General features: G+C 39.1%; 1 protein-coding gene across 1 annotated transcript in view; it reads left to right on the top strand.

Annotated features, from left to right (window-relative positions):
- The window catches only part of Ank3 (ankyrin 3), a 321,771-nt gene that overhangs the window by 203,958 nt on the left and 95,626 nt on the right, over positions 1-22,187 (top strand). The window contains exon 24 of the mRNA XM_076834218.1: positions 20,563-20,686. Coding sequence (XP_076690333.1) covers positions 20,563-20,686 — 124 coding nt within the window. The remainder of the gene's footprint in view (positions 1-20,562; positions 20,687-22,187) is intronic.

Here is a 22,187-nt window from a genome sequence, read left to right as displayed (position 1 = left end):
TCTTTTTTGTTCTTCCTCTGGGCATATCATCTCCATTTCCTCCTGCTGTTCCCCTCCCCTCACCAACCTGGTCCCCTGTATGCATTTCAACTTGTATATATGGATCTACAATTTAGGTGGTATTGAGCACAGTATTCTAGCTGAAGCCTAATCAATTCAGAGTAGTAGGGCTACTGCTTTCTCTATGGAAGATATTAAAAACCAATTATTGAAGACTAAGATTTGGGGGAGTTAAAATAGACATTTAATTCAACTCACTGTCAGCTAAGGTTCCTTATATGAACTCTGCCAAGCCACATTTGCCCAATCATGTGTTTATGTTGTTCTCTGATGCATAAATTAGCACTTCTATATTATTGCAAATCCCCAAACCAATCATTTTGAAATTTTTGATTCTAAAAAGACTCCTACAACTTTAATGACAGTTTGACTTCTGACTCATTTGCCTGATAGTCTCACCAGAGCTTTGATTGTCATTTTAGTTGGATTTATTGCTGCCAGTTAGAGTAAGCCCTTATGCATCTGTGGCAAATGTTATCTCCATGAAACCATAGGCATACTGTGAATAAATCTATCTATAAGAACTAGTGAGAGATCACCACATTGATATCCCAGGATGCTGAGGTTTAACAGAAGCTTTTGGAAGCAAATAAAAATAATAAGCAACATATAGTACTAGCTTATATTGAGAAAGAAGAATGAGTTTGTAATATGGAAAAATAAAATTTTAATCTTAACCTATAAAAATAGAGTAATTATCAAGAGATTAATGCCAAGACTGGTCTCTTTTCCTTTTTCTTCTTGGCTTTCTCCTTGTTTTTCTCTCTTCCTTTGTTCTACTAATGTTTAAATTAATTTCTCAAAAACAAAAACAAAAAAAACAGAAGAAATCTAAGGAAAACAAGTCTCCACAATGTTATCATTTAACATTGAACAATGAGGCAGAGATACAGAGTAGAACAAAGGTTGCAGGGTCAGCACTGAAGCCAAGCAGGTGAAGCAAAGACACAAAAGAGCTTTATCTAGGTGTATTGTTAGCTCACAGGTATGCAGATGGAGGCACGTGGAGTCCTCTGAGGGACAGGCAAGTTTATAGGTCCTCAATGTTCTACTGTCTTTTGTCTCCATATTTATTACATACACATTACCTTAATATACATACAGAAGCAATATCTTGATTCCAGTGCCAGTTAGATTCTTATGTTTTGCAATGCAATTTGCAATCTAAAAAGAAAAGAAATATGAAAGGAAGAAGAAGGGAGAAAGGAGAGGATACATGTAAAGAACAAGAGGGTAGGGAGAGACAGAAAGAAAGAAAATTGAGATTAAGGGCCAAGTTCTTCTAGTTTGGGTTGCCCTCCTAGGGGATTTCAAAGTGGCTTTGGCTCAACTTTGATCTTAAATTGCAAATCCCTATAAAGTGTCTTTTGTAAATTGAAGTAAGTGTGTGTGTGTGTGTGTGTGTGTGTGTGTATAATTTTAGCTTGCAGAATTCTAGTGGGATGGGGTATAATTACAGATTTAAAGAACTATAGATGGGACATAACGAGAAGTGCAATTAAGCCAGGCAAGTAAAAACCAAACAGGCAGCTCTATGAAATGTAACTCTACCAGGCAGGTTTATGAGACATCAGCCGAGGGAGACCAACCCTTGGCTGGGAAGAATCATCTAATTCTTAGCTACTGAAAAAAAATTGATAGGGTTGCAAAATCTCTTTCAGGATCAAATTCACACACTGAATAGTAAAAGAAGAAAGTTAAAAGGCCAAGTGTAAGTGTGGTAGGAATAAGTTTGATATAAACGATAAGCTGTGAAGTGCAGCGTATAGTGGAGTGACGTAAGGGCGAGGAAGGGCTTGCTCAGCTCAGCTTTGTGCCCAGTGGAAGTCACTGGCAAGTCATAATAATGAAGATCTGCTGATTTCCAAGAACTGAAGGGGCAGGTTGGGCTCCTGTGAGCCCAGTCCTGCCATTACACTGGTGAGGAAGCAGAGCCACGAGGTTAGTGGCAAAGCTGGTCAAGAGGACAGGTCTGACACTGTGATTTTAGATCATCTCTTTCACGGTTGGTCTAACTTGATCTGTGTTCTTATATACGGAACCCAAGAGCTCCTTGGTGTTTAGCTACAGAAAAGGAGTATATTTAAGGTGGTTTGAGAAAATCTGAATTTGAGTTTCAGTTTGACCTTCTGTGGCTGCAAGGCTTTGAAAATATTCCTAACAAATCTAGACCTTTCTTTGCAAATGTGGAATAAAAATAAACAGCACATTCAAATGACACCTCAGGGCTGGAGGAGGTTTTTGGTTTTTTTCCTTTTTGGTAAATACAAAGTGCCATCCAATTATAAGGTGTGTGTATTTAAACTCAAACATGTTTTTAAACCTCATATTATCTCTGGATAAATGTCTCAGAGTGCTAAAGAGTAAAAAGAAAAAAAAACATCTTTAACCTTTTTTACAGCTTCATGAAACTGGCTCTGTGGTTGAAGAAAGTTAAACAAGTTGCTTTCTTAAAAGGCTTCTCAGAATCTTTGAGAGAATCACAGTAGTATGTAATGTATACCAAACATTTGCCATAGAACAGCTCTGTCCCCAGGCTTGTGGAGGAACTAGTGTTCCTTTGAAAACACTTTGGGAATTGCTCTATTCCGGTCAAGTAGAAAGAACCTAAGTTATTCAAGTAAATCTACTTTTTAGTCTATACCATTTGTACAAATGAACAGTTAATGGCTATAGAATGTCCTAAAATAAATGCTAGCATAAGGAGATTGCAAAAATTTGCCACTTTTCGATTATGTATCTATCAGCTCCACCATTTAGAATCTGAGTGTCTTTGTAACCTGAAGCCTCCATCTCTCTCCATATCTTAGTGTTCTCATTTGTAAAACAGATATCTACTGCATTGATTCTGGCAAAAGACAAATAATGTAGTTAGCATAGTGAGTTTAATAAATGGAACATGTGCTGGGCGCAGTGGTACAAGCCTGTATTCCTAGCAACTTGGGAGGATGAGGCAGGAGGATCACAAGTTTGAGGTCAGCCTGACTTAGCAAGACCTTCTCTCAAAACAAAAATGACTGGGGGTATGGTTCAATGGTAAGTAGACCCTGGATTCAATCTCAAGTACCTCTTGCTACAAAAAAAGGGGTAGGGGATAAATATGCACCTAAATAAGGAACACATCATATTCTTGGAAATGAAACACTGTCACAAGATAATAATTTTTTTCAAGAATTTAATGAAACTACCAAAATAGACTTTCCTCTGACTGGGTAAAAGAAGTATGCAATTCAAAGTAGAAATTCAAGTTCAATAAATATAAACATAATTTTGGATAGATTTTAGGAACTCAATGATTTTGGTAAATGTATCAGCATATTCTCAATTAGGAGAGAATAAATAGAATTTGATATGAAACAATACTCAAAAAATGAACAGGAATTGCTTTGGGAAGTGTGAAGTGGAATCTTAAGAAAACCACCAGAAAAAAAAAAATACTCCTTAGAATCTTGTGCCAAAAACCTAGACTATCCTGCTACCCAAATCTGCTAATCATCCTAATAAGAAAATAGGACTATTATGTTATTAGCTAAACAGGTCTGGAAAGAGGCCATAAAGATTAGGTTCCCTCAGGTGTACCAAAAATTAAGGTGTGTATGTGTCTGTGTCTGTGTGCTGTGGTTTTGTTTTTTGTGGTCCTGGGAACTGAATCCAGGAAATTGTTTACCACTGACCTATATCCCAGCCCTTTTTATTTTTATTTTGAGACAGGCTCTTGCTAGATTGCCCTGGCTGGACTCAAATTTGCTATCTCCTACCTTAGCCTCCCAAGTCACTGGGTTTACAGGCATGTGCCACTGTGCCTCAGCATTGTGGGGTGTTTTGTTTTTGCAGTGCTGGAGATTGAGCCCAGGGCTTTTGCACATGCTAGGCAAGCATTCCACCATTGAGCTTCACCCTGAGTACCAGGAGTGGTGGTGATATTGTCATTGCTATTTTTAGCAGCAACAGAAATTGTTCTTCATGCCAGGTCCAGTGGCACATGCCTATAATCCCAATGACTCAGGAGGCTGAGGCAGGAGGATCATGAGTTCAAAGCCAGCAACTTAGCAAGACCTTGTCTGTGAATAAAATATTTTAAAAAGGGCTTGGGATATGGCTCAGTGATTAAGTGCCCCTGGGTTCAATCCCTAGTACCCCCCCAAAAAAAAAAATGTTCTTCACCTTAAATTTTATCATTCTAGGACTAACTTTTAAATCCATGTCACTTAGCTTTTTGTCTGATATTTCTTTGTTTACAATTGGTCATACATAGTTGCATGCATCTGGCAATGATGAAGTCATAATGGTAACTTTTTGAAATGCCAGAAGGAAAGACCAAATTTCATTCTCTGGTAAATACAAGAATTGAGTATGGTGTTTGGCACATGACAGAGCTTCAGTACATGTGTGATTGGGTGTTGAGAAGGAAAGGGAGACCCAAAGGAAAGATAATGACTTGTTTCTAACACTAGGGTAGAGGATGTACCTGCCATATTCCTTCTTTCCATTAAACCCTTTTGTCACTGAGAGTCACAGGCTGTGTGCTGAATTAATTAAATAGTTTTATAATGACTCTCCCCAGGCGCATTTGTATCTTAAAGAATTTCCAGCTAAAGAAAATGATCTGTTTACTGTGACAGGGCTTTACTCTAAAACAAAGTCTGTTGTATCTTTGATATCCTCTCTTTGCCATTGGAATTGCTTAGAGATTTTCACCCACACTCTCCACTTCTCCAACTATGCACATTTCCACTTAGATTCTCAGATCATTCATCAAGCCCTAAACATACCCTTCCAAGAAAGTGTCTCTTTCTACCCTTCCCCATCTGGTAGATGGCTTCCCCACCCCAGACAAAGCCCATGAGTTATATGGTCTCCCTCTTCTTACCGCTCATATCTAGTTCAGCAAGTCACGTCTGTTCTACTTCCAGAATACATCTCAAATCCCTCTTTTCCTGTCCATCTCCATTGTCACCACCCTAATCCAATACACCAACATTTGTCTCAGGGGATAGACAGAGGCATCCTTTATAGGTCTCTACTTGTCTCAGAGACTCAGCTTTCTGCATAGTATCCACAGCAGTCCTTTAAAAGTATCAGTTGGATCATATTATTCCATTCCCCAGCTTAAAACCCTCCAAAGCTTATAGTTACACTTTTAAGATTCCCTCATGCTCTTGCATATAATTTTAGTTCATTCATTTCCATTACGGCCTGTTGTGCTGTAATAAATTTATTCACTCTACTGTTGTGGGTTGATTCCAGTTTGAGGCTGTTGGAAATAAACCTGAAACAACCCTTCTTAAAAGTCTCCTGGTACACATGAACATAAACTCTTGTAGGGTTTAAATCTATGAGTCTAATTGCTGGGTGTAGGTTATGCAAAGACAAGAGAATTCATCACAACCAGGGATCAATAGACTAGGATTATAAGATTAGATACAGAGATTTAAAAACAGGAAAGAATTTTATTCTCTTTTATTGCTGAGTAATATTCCATTGTGTATATGCCACATTTTTAAAAAACCATTCCTCTACTGAAGGTCATCTAGGTTGGTTCCACAGTTTAGCTATTGTGAAGTCTGCTGCTATAAAGATTGATGTGGCTGTGTCCCTGTATTTTGCTGTTTTTAAGTCCTTTGGGTATAGATAGAGGAGAGGGATGACTGGGTCAAATGGTAGTTCCATTCTAAGTTTTCCAGGGAATCTCCATACTGCTTTCCGTATTGGCTGCACCAATTTGCAGTCCCACCAGCAGTGTATGAGTGTACCTTTTTCCCCACATCCTCGCCAATACTTATTGTTGTTTGCCTTCATAATAGCTGCCATTCTGACTGGAGTGAGATGAAACCTTAGAGTGGTTTTGATTTGCATTTCTCTAATTGCTAGAGATGATGAACATTTTTTCATATATTGTTGATTGATTGTATATCCTCTTCTGAGAAGTGTCTGTTCAGGTCCTTGGCCCATTTATTGATTGGGTTATTTGTGTTTTTGGTGCTTAGCTTTTTGAGTTCTTTATATACCCTAGAGATTAGTGCTCTTTCTGATGTGTGGGGGATAAATGGATGGAGTTAGAGAAGATAATGCTAAGTGAATTCAGCCAATCCCAAAAAAGACAAATGCGAAATGTTTTCTCTGATATAAGGTGACTGACTCATAGTGGGGTAGGGAGGGGGAGCATGGGAGGAATAGACAAACTCTAGATAGGGCATAGAGGTGGGAGGGGAAAAGAGTGGTCGGGGGTTAGCAATGAAGGTAGAATGTGATGGACATCATCATCCAAAGTACATGTATGAAGACATGAATTGGTGTCAACATACTTTATATACAGAGATATGAAAAATTGTAATGCACTCCACTGTCATGTATTTAAAAAATAAAATCAATTAAAAAAATAAAAAACAGAAAAAGGAAAATTATATTATAAAGAAAGTGATTGCCATAAGGAGAGAGGAGAGGCCTGAGATGGGGAGGGGGAGGGTTCTGAGGTGCTGATGGTTTTCTATTTCTTGATCTGGATGGTGTTTATTTTATAATCGTTTGTTTAAATGTACATTTACATTTTACATATTTGTGTTGGTATATCTCATGATAAAAGTAGCCGGTTCTCAAATAATACAAATATACCATAAAATAATACAAACATATACCAAGGAAAAAAAAAAAAAAAGAAGAAGAAAAACGAAAAGCCCTCCCAAATGCTTCACATTGTACTCAGAATAATCTCAGTGTCTTTCCATGATGAACAAATCCCTTGTGATGTGGACCCTGGCTATCTCCATTTTCCTCTCAGTCACGGTTTTTGATTCCTTCTTAGTATTCATCTTTTATTAATCATTAATTTCAGGGGGAGGAGCAGACTTGTTCTGTAAAGGGCAAGTGATAAATATTTTCAAATTTTCAGGCATATGTTCTCTCTTACATTCACTCTGTTCTGCCATTATAACACATAAAGCAGCCGGAGAGTCTATCTGGACACACGGGCATGGCTGTGTGACAATAAAGTTATTTCCAAAAATAGGCAAAGGACTGCATTTGGCTCAGAAACTTTAGTTTTCCAAGTTTTTCATTAATTTTGTTCATTTTCTTTCAAACTAGACTGTGAACTCCCTAGGAGCGGAGCTGTCCTGGTCACTGTTACAGCTCTTAGGACATGCACACATATGCCCTCATTCATGAATGAATGCATCCACCGGCCTCCGTCCATGTGAGGCTCTGCCTCTGTCCAGGATTCCACATAAATGAACACTTTCAGCATCATAAACAAGGTGCTTGCTCATTTATTGAGCTTGTAATGTGCTAGACATTAAGCTATAAACATTTCATGCATTGTGTCATTCACCCTCACAGTGAGCCTGAATTAGGGCCATTGCTATTTTCATTTTATAGATGTGGAAAATAAGTTTCCACAAAGTGGAACTTTGGTCAAGGTCATGCAGATGATCAGTGCTGGGGCTGATATTGACAGCCTTTGCACTTCACTTCTGCTCTAACATGGATGTTGTTTGGTAACTTGGATGAATGCCCTACAGCTGTTTAGTTATTTCAGTTTTAAATGAGATCATTCATAAAGTGTTTAGCCTAGAATCTGGCATATGGTAACACTCAGTAAATATTAGTTACTTGGTACCTTATCTTGGTTAATTTTCTCAAAGTACTTGAGAACATTATTAGTACTATTATTAATCCGATTAGTCCTAATTTAAAGCCCTAATTTAAGGTGTTATTAGTTCTGATTTACATTAAGGAATCAGGCTGAAAGAGTTTACGTATTTGTTTGAGTTCCCATAGTCAAGGAAACTGGAATTTGAATTTAGGCTTTTTGCTTAGACCTGCTTAATGAGACGCGTAAGCAAAGAACAGATCATGTGATAAGGAAATTCAAAAGAAAGGGAGATGACTAAAGGCCTCAAGAGGAGCTTGAAAAGCATTTTAAAGAATAGATAAATTTGGACAAGCAGAAAGTGCAGGGAGGGGTGGAGAAGGGTGGGGATGTTTCAAAGTTCAGAAATCTTTTTGGTCAGTAGCAGAGACAGGAAACCACAGGCCTCCACAGGAGCTCAGCAGTGGGAGTGGTGACACCAAGCACTGGCCTAGGTGAAGTCCCCTAGGGCAGGACACAGGGAAGAAAAGCAGCTGTTCTGGAATACTCTGGGCACACTGACATTTAAGAAGAGGAACATGGAAGGATATGGAGAGGCAGTGGGGAGGGATGGTGAGTCAGGAAATTAGAAGAGTAGGTTCCTGTGGAGGCCAGGGAAGATGCTTCCATGAGAGAAGCTTCCGTGGAATGTGCTAATCAAATGAGCACATGCAGTATAGGAACCTTTGATAACCTTTTCCGTGGCCACATTCACCCATGACGATATGACAGCATGGGTAGAGACAGGGAAGAGCACATAGACCTTGTATGGGCAAGGAAGGTCAGACCAGAAATGCATTTGTTGTTGTTCTAGCTGAGAGCTAAGCACCCTGTGGAATGTTTAAGAGATGGCAGGGAGTTAAATGTCCTAGCGTCCTTATTTACTTTAGTCAACAGGCTGGTTTTTTCCCCCCCATATTACAAGGTGTAATTCTGAATGTGCCATTTCCCTTTGAAATAATTTCTGCTTCTGTCTATCCACCTGAAAAGTCTGTCTTGCCTCATGTGAAAGTAGATCCTCATCCACTTTTCATCCCTCCTGTTCATATTAGTATCCTTACTACAGAGAGAAGAAAGGTAAACCCAGGGAATGTCAGAAGTGAGAATGAATGGGCAAGAGGGTGGGGCGGAGGGCAGACAGCTGGGAGCAGTGGAGGGGGTCCTGATCACCTGGGCCAGAACCCCAATGAGGACGAGAACTGGGAAGAGACCCCACATGTCTGCCTTGAATGTGTATGTCGTTGGGGTATTGGTTAGAAACAAAACCCACCAATAAATAGGTGTTTATTGCCTGGCTTTAGTCATGGACATTTGGGTATAAGAAAAGAGGTCAAGTCCTTGCCCACAAAATATACACTTTGGCAGGGCGTGGTGGTGCATGCCTATGATCCCAGCTAGGCAGGCTGAGGCAGGAGGATCACAAGTTTAAGGCCCTCAGCAACTTAGCGAGAACTTATCTCAAATTTTTTTAAAAGGGGCTGGAGATGTAGCTCAGAGATAAAGTACCCTGGTTTGATCCCTAGCACGGAAAGAAAAACAAATCTGTCTGTCTGTCTCTCTTTTCCCCCAACTCCTCCCTCCTTCCCTCCCTCCCTCCCTCTTTGGGCAAAGCACCCCTGGTACCTTTTTTGGGGGGTGGGGAGGGTGGGGGAGATACTGGGTATTGAATTCAGGTAGACTTAACTACTGAGCTACATCCCCAGTTCCGTTTTTTAATTTTAAGACAGGGTCTTGCTAAGTTTCTGAGGCCAGCCTCAAATTTGCAATCCTCCTGCCTTAGCTGGAGTTACAGGAATATATGACCACCCCCAACTTCTGATACTTCTTTGAAAGTACAAAGGAAGAGTGAACAAGTTCCTGTACTGTACACAGTTTTATATACCTAGCTAATGAACAACTGAGACAATGAGGTCTTGGTTTGGGTTGAAGCTAGATGATGAACTAAAGAAAGTATAAACAGAAGAAACCCATTGCCATGATACTGCTGCCTTGAATTTAGCTTCCTCATTTATCTGCTTGTTAGAACCAACATTTTAGTGCCTAATTTCACAGGACTAGTTTGTGGCCAGTCGTTATTCATTATCTAGTCTTCTTTACAAATGGCCTGGATTTTCAGTAATGGGAGCAGGGTGGATAATCTTGTCCTCCTTTCAACCTGTACTCTGTCCTTAGGTGCTTAAATGACCAAGTCAGGGGAATGTCTAATCCCACTTAGCTGACTAGAGTGAATTTCTACATCAGGGTTAAGAAGTAGTGATAAGAATATGAAAACAAATTGTAGTGTCTGTCTTAGCATTTATCTTTTTCTAGGTCTTTGAAAAGACGAACTCTGAATCCTTTTTCTTTTCTGGGATGGGTTTGTTTATTAACCCAACCAAGATCACAGGGGACATTTTTCATTTCTACGTCTGGAAAAGTTCCAGCACTGAGTCACGCATGCTTACTTTAGAAACTAGCCAGGATTAAGGAGCAGTAAACTGCCATACACTTCTTTAAAAAGAGGCACATCCAGCCACAGTGAGCAGAATAATGTTTAGGAATGAAATTGAGTTTGCACTTTTTTAAAAAAAAAAATTAATCTGACTATAATCATTAGTTCCATGGGATGACAGCAGTATGTCCTTTGAGAGGTGCCATTCAAATCCCATTCTTTTTTGGCCACCTACAAAGCCAGGGTCTAATGAGCATTGATAGCTTCCGGAAGGAAAGAAGACTGAAGCAATGGTCCCACAGGGGTCCATGGATCTTAAAAGATAACATGATTCTTCAGTCTCCTACAAGTCACCTATTGTACTCGAGGTTCATTTAATCTTTTTCTAAACTTACCCCATGGTTATCACCTATTTTGAGAAGAAAAGCAGAGTAGTATTATATATCAGTCTTGATTTTATTTTGAAAGAACAAGGGTTGCTGCAAGGAGATGATGGGAAATGAAGGGTTAAAGTGAAGTCCCCCTCCTCTTCTCATTCCTGAGGAGGGGAAAGGCCAGTCAAACACCCAGCAGGAGGGCAACTGCCATATTCTTTAGCTTGAGCCTGTGGCTGTCAGCTTTTCTCTGAGCCTGCAGTCATGCCAGAAGGTCCCTGAGTAGTGAGCTGGGCTGTAGCTCCCCTTGGTCTTCCAGCCTGATGCAGAAGTCCCTGGAACACAAGGGACCTCCTCCACCCTCCTCCACCCTCCACACTTCACCTCCTGCCTTTTATCACCTCTCAAAATCTTCACAGTAACCTTAGTTACCTAGGCTCCTGCTCCAAAATGCAAAACAAAAGGAGAAATACAGATCTGGAATCTAAGGAACTTTCTCTTTGACTTTAGGGTAGAATTCGACTTTTAGAATTAAATTTGAATGGATCAGGGCACTAATCCTACTGTATTCCTCTTCCTTCCTACTTCTATTTCCTTGCTTTTTTTGAGACTGAAAATACCAGAAGATCAAGGGAAAAGTCCTGTGAGCAAATATAGTCATTTGGATGCTCTGAGTTGAAAATTTATTGTCTAAATGTAGGATAAGAGAGATAAATCTTTCTACTGAGCTTTTGATTTAATGGAAAAAGTTCCTCTTAGAAGTTATCTATATATTTTTGTGTCCCTTATTTGAACTTTCAGCAAGTAAAAACATGTTAGATCTTATTTCTCATTAATAACTCCTTTTAAGGGGCTCATACCACACAGGGCTGCTATAAAGATGGAAAGAAATAGCGTATATGAGGCATTTACAACAATGACTGGAGTAGAACCCAGTAAATGGCACTTCCTCTTTTTCTGTCAGATGGATACAACTGTCCTGCTTCCTGCTTTAGGATTAGAATTAGGGCAGGATAGCATGAGAGGATGGGGAAGAGCTTGAGAGTGTGAAACTTCAGTTTTACAAAAGAGTTAAGTCAACAAAATAATTGCATTTCCATCCACTGATGGCCATATGTTGTGGTCACTGGGATGGCAGTTTGTCCCTCTATAATCCAATTCCAAGGGTCCTAAAGAAATGGTCCAACCAGCTCATTTCCTACAGCTCATTTACTTGCCTCTCACTTCAACAAAGTCACTGGCTTGCTATTCTCAGAACATCACCATCCCTTCACTTTTTTACTGTGTCCTCTTCTGGGAATGGCCAACTTCCCATTTTCACTCTCTCTACCTAGCTTAGCTCGCACACCCTCCATCAGCCTCTACCCAGTGTACTTGATCAAGCAGTCCATGGAGCTCCTGTAATAGTTTGTGGTTTCTCCTGCTGCTCTTCTGCCATGGTGGTGTGGTGGTTAAGGATTGGTTTCTGCAACCTGACTGGGTAGGTTCCAACCTAGACTCTGCCCCTGACTTAATATGAGTTTTTTTTTTTTTTTTTTTTAAGGGGATTTACTTATTTATTTGGTACTGGGGATTGAACCCAGGGGCACTTTACCACTGAGTTTCATCCCCAGTCCCTTTTATTTTTGTTTGGAGACAAGATCTTGCTCAGTTGCTGAGGGTCTCACCGGGTTTGAGGCTGGCCTTGGACTTTCAATTCTCTTGCTTTGGCCTCCTGAGTTGTTGGGATTACAGGTGTGCACCACCACATCCTGGCAACATATGAGTTTTAAAGAATCAGTTAATCTCTTTGAATATGTTTCCTCTTTGTCTATAAAAGGGGACTGAGAGTAACATAGGGTTGGGAATCAAATGAGTACATTGAAACATGCTTGGTCTGTCACTCAGCACTAAATAAATACTACTAGTACAATGTTTGTTATCATGTGTGGCCTATTCTTTACTGGAGACTAAGTGCTTCAAAGGCAATAGTTGGCTATACTGTCTGAATATTTACATTGGTTTGCAGACCAGCAACACTGAAGTTCCCTCAGAGTTGATTACATGTGCCCAAACTAAGGGCCTTCCCTAGACCTATGGAGTTGTCATCTGCGGTTTAACAAGTATCCTAGCTGATATAAATAATGTGTATGTATTGGCATTTAGTTACTGAATTCGGTGACTGAAGCTGGTATTTTAATTATTCTGTTAATTCCCACCTGCAAAACAGATAATCCTGACAGTCAATACTACCATTAGGTAACTCTCATGTACTTGTAAAATTCCTTTAAACTAGTGATTCTCAAAGTGTGGTCCGTAGACCTGCAGCCTCAGAATGACTTGGGAATTTGTTAGGAATGCAAATTTTCAGGTGATTCTGATGCACGCCACAGCTCGAGAACTACTGCTTTAGAGCACAGGGAAGTTACCAGAAATCGCACATAAACAACATGCATCTCCTTCTCCTTGTCTTCTTACTTCATTTTTTCTATTCCATCTCTTACATGAAGCAAGTAAGGTAGAATATCATAAAATCTTGCATTTCCTCTCCATGTTTACTAGACATCCACTGATACTCTTGCACATTTTAAGCTCTTCCTGACAGGCTTACGTATGATATAATACTGTTTCGGGTGGCCAGAACACACAGCCCATATGATTTATCTGCAGTCCCTGTATTTTCTTTTGTTAATTTTATTCATTTTTTGAATAGGTGATAGATGCACATGGTACAAAATTCCCAAGGTACGAGAGTGTACAGTGAAAAGTAAGTCTCCCTCCCCCTCCCTCCAGTAATATAGTTCTTCTTCAGAGGCAATCGCTGGTCTTTCAATCATCCCACACATTTGTTGAGCACCTACTATATACCAGGCACTATTCTGGGCACTGGATATGGAATCAAAACTTGCAAAATCCCTTGCTCCCCAAAACCCTAGTATTGTTCCAAAGCCAGTACACATCAGTAGTTAAACATAGGGATCTAGAGTCAAATCAACTGATTTTGAATCCCATCTACCCCACCTTCCCCCAACCACCAGTACTAGGGATTTAACCCAAGGTGCTCTACTACTGAGCTACATCCCCAGCCTTCCCTATGTCTGTGAAAACTGGTATTTTAATAATTTTGTGACAGGGACTCATTAAGTTGCCTAGACTGTCCTTGATCTTGTGATCCTCCTACCTCAGCCTCCTGAGTAGCTGATCTTGGATCAGCTATTCTAAATGATCTTGGATTATTTATCCCATCATTGCAAACTAGGTTTTCTTGATCTTGAAGTGAAGATAACAGTTCTATTTTATAAGGTTATGAGTATTAGATAACACATATGTTTATGTGTGTTTATATGCTCCCCCACATTTATATGAAGCACCAAGAACAGTGCCCAGAACATAGTAAATGCTCAACAAATATTGGTGTTAATTATAATGATGTGATTGATCTCTTTCTCCTTTCCTATGGTACAGACTAGAAATAGTTAAATGATTTTTTTTTCTCAGTAATCTTCATTTCCTTTCTTTGCTATATAATCAAAAATAAATTTTTTAAAGAATAACAGTAAAATTAAGTTGTGTGAGTTTGATTATTAACTACTTCTGTATAGGACTATTTACTGAGTCCTATTAAGAAACCAACTAATACATCACTAGAGTATAGAGGTTGTTTTATTATTCTTTCCAATCTACCTTTTAAAAACCTCATGTAATTTGGAGGTTTTGTACTATAATTTCACCTTTTTAATGTCACAAAATACATATTTGGGGAAGATTCTGCATTTCAAAGGAAAAGAATTAAGCACTTCTGAGCAAAATTTCTAATTATGTAGTTTGTTATATTAAGGAACTTTATGAATGAAGTCTCCAACCAGCTGGGAAAAACCTTTCATTCCTAGAAAAGCAACCAATTTTTTTTTTTTTTGGCTCTTTGCTTTCTTTTTCTTTTTCCCCGGGGGGGGGGGGTGGTCTTAAGGTAGAAAAAAATTAGAAGCAAATTATATGCAGAAAAGAAGGTAGGAGGGGAGAAAGAAAAAAGAACAACTTCTAGGGGAAAAAAAACACTTATAAATATTAGGCTAAGAACTATTTCTTTATTTGTCATAAAAAAGGATCATTAGAGGGTATAATGAAGATTGCCAGGAAGTTGGATAAAGTGTTTTATGTCACTTACCAGACCATTTACGTGAAATCTAAAAAGAAATGAGGGTAGTCCTATTTGGTTCACAGTCCTTGATAATCATTTAGTTTATTTTTTCTTTCTCTCCTTTGTTCTTGATTTTATTTTGTATTGTTTTCCTATAGACAAAGTTTACAGGTCTATAAATGGTTCGTTACAGTACAGGAAATCTTTTCTCCTAGCCTAAGCATGAAATAACAGAGGAGTAGGAAAAGGGGGAGAGCTGAGAAATTGAAGTAAATGCCTCCATTGGGATTTTTACTATTGCTTAATGATGGGCTCAAGGTAGGTTTGAGGAGTTCTGCGTTCTCTTTAAAGCATTTTCTATGTTCTGGTATATTATTGACATAAATGGATTAACAATAAGGACATCAGGCTCAATGAAAGTTTTGAAAGGCATGAAGTCAATACTAAATAGATGAAACCTTCTCTAAGGCACTGGCCACTGTACTTCTCCTGGTCTTTGTCTATACTAATCATATAATGTGCTGGAAACCTAACTCTGATTTATTAGGGATGCATTAGGCAACTAGTGTGTGACCTCTTTGACTTACCTTTGGACCTTGTCATTTCTCATTTCTCTGTTTTGGTTACCTATTACAAAGTAATAACCCATTTCTAAACTAAGCATTAAATTTAATATTGTCGGATGGTTCTGTTGTTAACTGGGCTCAGCTGGACTCTTGAGATCTTTCAGGAGATTGCAGTCAGATTGCAACAGAGGCAGGAGTAACTAAGTATCCAAGATGCTGACTTTATTCAGAACTCTGGCACCTCTGCTAGAATGGCTAGAAAAGCTGAGGACTGGTTGGTTCTCTGTCCAAGAAATTTCTCCATGTTCCTGTCTCAAGCTTGTTTATAACATAGTAATATCATGGTAATCAGATTTCTTGCATTGAGCTGGGCTTCCACTGGACAAGTGTTCTAAGATTCAGAGAGGACCTGTAAGGTCATAAGAAATCATTTTCCCTGAATTTTATTGTTCAAAACTCTAGCCACCCCGGATTCCAAGTAAGGTCTATATGCAAGGACATGGGAAGAAGCAAATATGGGTCATTGCGGGTAGGTGTAGAAGGACATCTTTAAAGGCTACCAATACCCTCTTTGTCAAAAGGTAGTCAGACTTAACCTGTAATACAACTGTTATTCCACTGCCCCAAACACATCTAGGAAACAGAAACCTACCTAGATACTTCTTGGATGGTGAACATATGTGGCTCTTGATAACATACATATTTTTAACTAAACATTTCTTCCATTGAATGAGTGTAATTTATGGAATTATATTGGTTGGCTTATACACACTTGTACCTGTTAGAAGATAGCACTAACCAAAATATTTTGGGGTTATATAGTGGATTAGAGGCAGTTAACAAGTCACTCAGTACAATTCATCTCAATCCTTTCTAATCTATGGAATAGTAGTGTCATCGTATACAATGATTATAGAATGTTTTGCTTATTGAAAGGAGTAAATTATTATTATTTATTATTATTATTGTGGTACTGGGAATTGAACCTGGGGTGCTTTACCATTGAGCCATATCCCCTGCCCTTTCAATTTTTAAGATTGGGTCTTGCTAAGTTGCCAAGACTGGCTTTGAATTTGCAATCCTCCTGCCTCAAGCCTGCCGAGTTGTTGTGCTTACAGGTGTGCACCACCATGCCTGGAAATTTTATTGTCATTGTTCAATCATTCATTCATTCTATCAGCAAGTATTTTTGAATACCTATGATGAGCCAGGCCCTGTATTAGTTGATTGAATGAAGGGACAGTTTGCTGCTATGGTCAGATTTTTCATTTACCCGGAGAAATAGAAGCAGCTTAAATGCTAATTATGTGAATTCATGTGTTCAGATATTTGGGCACTGGAGAAAGCTGTGTTATAGAACAATAGTCACAGTATTGATTAGGCTTGACCTTTGTACATTATTTAATTCCCCAGAAAATCACAGAAGGGGCAGCCATCTTATTCCAGTTTTGTAGAGTTTGAAACTCTGACTCAGAGTAGTTACATGGCATTTGAAAGGTCACCCAGTCAATAAGTGGTGGAACTTGGATTTGAACCCAGAGCACTGATTGTGAAAAACTGCATTAAAATAATACTTTTGCGTTAATCTTTACATTCCACATTTTTTAATACTTTATTTTTATGTGGTGCTGAGGATCGAACCCATATCTCACACATGCTAGGCAAGCACTTTACCACTGAGCCACAATCCCAGCCCCATTCCATACTTTTAAAAGAAATATTTTCACTGTTCTAAAATGGAAAGTACATGATTATTTACTATAATCAGGCTGTCTGTATTAATGTTTGGCCAAATGAATTGACGGTTCTCACCGTCACCCCACCCAGGGCTGCTTTTGGTTTCATACTGACCATTCTGAAATTTTTAAAAAAATGGGTAAAGAATAATGGAAACAACTTTCATTGAAACTTTACTGTATGCCAGTCATTACGTTTAATTTGCAAAGAATGTAAATTACTGTGGCTTGAAGATTTACAAAATAAAAATAAATGAACCTCTTATTAGCAGTCATGAATTCCAAAACTTTGAGGGTTCTTCAAATATGCCAAACCTGGAAAAAGATGATTCCTAGTCTCCAGGATCTCACCAGGCAACAGGAGGAGTCAACAGGTGTTTTCCCTGGCAGTACATTCTAACAAGGCACACCCACACTTAAAATGATGAGAGGAGATGGGAGGGATGCTAGAAGAGGCAGAGATTGGAGAAATTAGCTGGAGAAGAGGGCAAGAGATTTCATCCAGAAAGTACACCCTGTGTAAAGGTTCAAAGTCTGAGTTAAAGGAATTCTAAGGACTGAAATAATGTATGACAGGCAGGCAGGGTGGGTGTGCCAGGGTGACCAGAGTCAAAGCTGGTAACCAGCTCCAGGGGAAGACGCATGGTATCACATGGAGGTTTGAATGAATGGTAGTCATTGAAAAAGGCTTTGCTAAGTAGTTTGGTTTATTTTTTAGATGTGAAAAACCAGATTAATGATCAGACATGATTCTTCTTAAACTGTGGCTTCCCTCCCTCTTTACAGAGATTGGAAATCATTCTTCTGCTTGGGAATAGTTTTCAATATGTACCAGGCATTAAAAAGGGCTTCCTTTCTATTTCTGTATATTTACATTTGATTACAATCAGGCTGATCAGATAAAAGCAGCAGCTGTCATATTTTAATATTGTGAATCATTCATTTGTTCATTTATGCATTTACCCAGGAAAAACAAATTTGTTTGCCACCGCATCAGCTCTACAGATTCAAATTGCTGTACATTTAGGTAACATTCCAAGGGGAGTACATGCATTGTTATAAATCATTGCCATAGGCAGCTTACTTCAAAACAGTTTCAAAACCCTTGCTTTCTAGTCTAATTCTCCAACTAGGTGGGTAGGGGCTCAAGTGGCCTCTCCAGTGTACCCAAATGAAGAATGCAGAAACCCTGCTAATTTTTTCCTCATTGTCAGCATAAACAGGGTGGAGCCGCCTAGAAGGGAGGCCTTAAGTTCCAGCAAAGAGACAAAGTAACAGCAAAGTGGCAGCCACACCTCTTGGGCACTGCCTCCTACCAAGGGGTGACAGTGACCTCTCCAGCCAACAGGACCCTCCCAAGGGATTGGCTCCCTCTCGCAGGACCTCTCAAGGAGGGAGAACCAGTAAGAGCCTCTAGTATTAAAGAGTTGAATTTGCATCAGAAATAGAGCAGAACACCCATCTGCTTTCCCCGGCACGTCTGGCTTCTGCTCTCTTCTTCAAACTCCTGATTTTAAAAATCAGCAAAAGTGTGTTCTACGGCGCGTCTTTGAGAGCTCTGCAAAAGCTGCTTCCGCGCCACAGTTTCACAATCTCAACTCAAGGGCAGGCCCTCCCTCTCTCCTTTTTTCCCCTCCTTCCACCTGACAGGGACCATAAATAACTGAGGCTCCTGGTGTTCCCAGCTAGGAACAAAGTTGAAAGTTTGCCTGGAGCTCCTGGCCACTCCCCACCAGGGCAACTTCTTTGTTTTCTTCTAATGTTTTTGCTCTCTACCTGAGTTGGCTGTTGCTTCATTCATATCTGAGAAGAGCCACCTCCTAATTAAATGCAGCACCTCGTACTTTCTCCCAGCGTTTCCAGCGGTCTCAGTTACCCAGTTAGCCACTGAGCGCTGGTATCAAATTACGGAAAATCTACACCGGAGCAGTCCTCATATTTACATACAAATAACTCATGGGCTTGCATTTATGTCACCATTCGGTCCTGCTAGAGGCTTGCCAGAAGAGTTCTTAATCCAATCAGAAGGCGCTTTAAAAGGATGTCTGCGGAGGGATCAAAAGGATCTTAATCTCAATTAAGTGTCGCCAGATTTTTTTTTTTTTTTTTTTTTTTTTCCTGTCTGAAATTTTGAAAATCTTTGCACTCTGAGGAGCGGGAAAAAGATGTGTGATTCCTCAGTTGCCTACAAGGAGACCGAGATGCTGAGGGGAACTCGGCAGCCGTGGTGAAGAGAGTGGATCCAACCCAGGGATTGGTTTGCTTGGGCTGGTTTGGAGGTTGATTCTAAATCACTGCCTAAGAAATTCCTGGAAACATCAGGAAAACATTTGGTCAGCCCAGCTTGGTGGAAATGGCTTTACCACAGAGTAAGAACTTTTTCTTTAAGTTGTACTTGGGATGTGCTGGTTTTGTTTCAGATGCAATGAATATGCAACTCGCCCAGCTGTAAATCGTTACTTAAAATGATCTCTTGGTACTGGATAGCAGTAGAAAGTTGATCTGTTTAGTTTTTTACATTTGCAAAAACAGTAGTTGACAGTGTATTTTTAGACCTGATTGGTAGTTTAAAAGCTGAGCTCTGGTGGTTTCCTGAATTTAAATGAATGGAAATAGTAAAGGGTGCTGAATGGAGTGGGAAAATAGGGCTGTGGCGGATGAATCACTTACCTTTGAGAAAATACAACATGCACACTTGGGGAATCTCTGTGGGCTAGCCAAGCTTGTTTCCAGAAAGGGGAAAAGGGTCTTAAAGAAAGAGAGTTTGCCTGTAAGTAGAAGGAACTTTTTCACAGCCTTAGCTACATTTTGAGAAGGATGGGAAACATCCCAGAGGGCAAAGACAATTGAAAAACCTGCCCTGTCACTCTTGGAATGTGGTTTTCTGTGTGAGGTCACGTTAGCCATGTGTAGCTAGTAAAACTATTTTATGTGATTAACTCTTTTAAGAACAATTTATATGGTCCTCCTTTCAAACTACGGGACCCCCTCCCCCCCCCCCCCCATTTTATCTCCATAGAAGGCAGAGTTGCTTTCCAAGTGGATTTCAAGCCCTGGGACAGCTTGTTTGTTAATTTGATAGGTTTAGAAACAGTTCAAAATTAATGTGTTCCGAAGTCCCCCAAATGAGCAGTTATAGCACACATAAATAACTTGCTAGTTACATAAGCCCCAAACTGAAATCCTGTGTGTGAGAGAACCTTTTTTTTTTTTTTTTTTAAGCTTGTTCCCTTCCCACAAAAATTTTAAGAGCAGTAATGAGATAGCTCTCATTTTCCAATTCTTGTCCGTTCAAACAAGCTGCCCTCATCAAGGGTGAGCTGAGGAAAATTCTGACGCAAAAGATCCACCTTTCTGGGCAGCTGGGGCTCAAAAAGGTGGAGGATGGAGTTAGGGGTAATGTTTGTAAATTGGTACTTAACACTTGGAGATGGATACATTACTTAAATTTACTCTTGAAATTGTATACTAACCTCTACCTATGCTTTCTTCTTCCTAAATGGCAGTTACAAAAGTTATCCAGGGGCTAGGGGTAGATGGAAATGAGATAAGATAATGAGATAAGATGTGGGTTTTTTTTTTTTTTTTCTTATAGCTGATATGTACTCAAAAGGGAGCCTTCTGATTTTGTTTTGCTCTGTACATCTGCAGGTGAAGATGCGATGACAGGGGACACAGACAAATATCTTGGGCCTCAGGACCTTAAGGAATTGGGTGATGATTCCCTGCCTGCAGAGGGTTACATGGGCTTTAGTCTTGGAGCCCGTTCTGCCAGGTACTTGATTGTTGCTGTTTTTCATAGTTAAGTTAAAACAACCATGATTTGCCATAAACCCACATCATTTTCATTTTCCACATTATCCCAGAATGTACTCTTTGGATGAGGGTGTGAACTTGGTGCAATTTTCTCAAATACACATGCTCTGCTGTTTTCCTTTGTGGTTTCTCAGTCCTTAATTTCATGTGATTGGACATGTTAATTGTTTGTTCATCCGTTCCCACGTTTTGTAGTCATGCTTCAAGCATAGTAACAAATGAGCTCACTGATACGAGAGAACCAATCCAGGTCAAATGTTTCAAAATTAAATTTTATTCCATATTGAAATAAAATCTTAATTGCAAATAAGCAAGAAATATGTGTATAAGTTGTTTATACTTCTTTGTGACTACAAGAATCAATTTATGATTGAGATTTCAAAGACAGCATCCTTGAAAAAAAGTATATTTATCGAAATTATCAAGTATAGACAATCTCTTCCAAACTATTTCATTAGTTTGTTTGTAAAGGAACTTGTTAGTATAGCAATGACTTACCAGAAGTCACAGACAGGAATAGTGGTAAATTCAGTTCTTACAACTGAAGCGTAAAACTTTTGTATGTGGAAAACCTTGACTCAAACTTTTCTTACACTGTTTGAAAGAAACAGGACCTTGTCCCGAATTTGGAGACTTCTTTTCCCCTGGGGTGGATTAACAGCCTGTTTGCTGACAGTCAAGTTATTTTAAAGCTAATAATTAAACCTTCTAAGCCAGAGCCCTAAGGACATTTTCCTATAGTTTAAGAATCTGTTGTAAAAAGTTTCATTGTCTAATAGTAAATGGCACTTCCCACAAAGTAAACCTTGGAGTTTATTCTCAGTGTGGTTGGTGTGGCCCAGTGCAGATATTGAATTGATTTTCTTCGAGCTAGTCTTTTTAAAATAGAATTTTGAACTCATATAACTTAGTAGAACTTTGTCTCTGTAAATATATATTTAAAAGGCCTTAAACTCAATTGTAACAGGTGTCATTAACAAGAAGAAAAGCAGCTTTAAAAATATACACTATTTTAGATAATCATAGAGAGCAACAAGTTACAGTTGAAATATATGCAGAATCATAAAGGATCTCAGGAGTCTTTGTATCTTGTTCTGTAGCTTTTATAATGCAATAATTAGGAGCCTTCTCTTCCTCACATTTTGTGACTCAATCACTAGTATGTAGAAAGTTATAGCAACTGACATCCAGTGAAATATGAAACCAGAATATTGTCTCCTATAATTTTTTTCTGAAGGTAATTCCAGGCCTTTCCACTTCTAATTTTGATTGCACCATTATTCGTTGCTATTATATGTAAGTCATTTTTATTTTTGACATTGGCAACTCATGTTATGCTCAGAGGCAAATATTTTTTAAAGAACGTTAAGTATAATCAAGCAAAGTATTCTGAGTGTAACATTTTAAAAGGAATACATTAAATGTGTAACTCATTCAACCATAACATTTTTTTCTTTTTT

The sequence above is a fragment of the Callospermophilus lateralis genome, chromosome 15, assembly GCF_048772815.1.
Source record: "Callospermophilus lateralis isolate mCalLat2 chromosome 15, mCalLat2.hap1, whole genome shotgun sequence".
Classification (NCBI taxonomy): Eukaryota; Metazoa; Chordata; class Mammalia; order Rodentia; family Sciuridae; genus Callospermophilus; species Callospermophilus lateralis.
The sequence above is the reverse complement of the archived record's forward strand: the minus strand, read 5'-3'. Positions and strand labels throughout refer to the sequence as shown.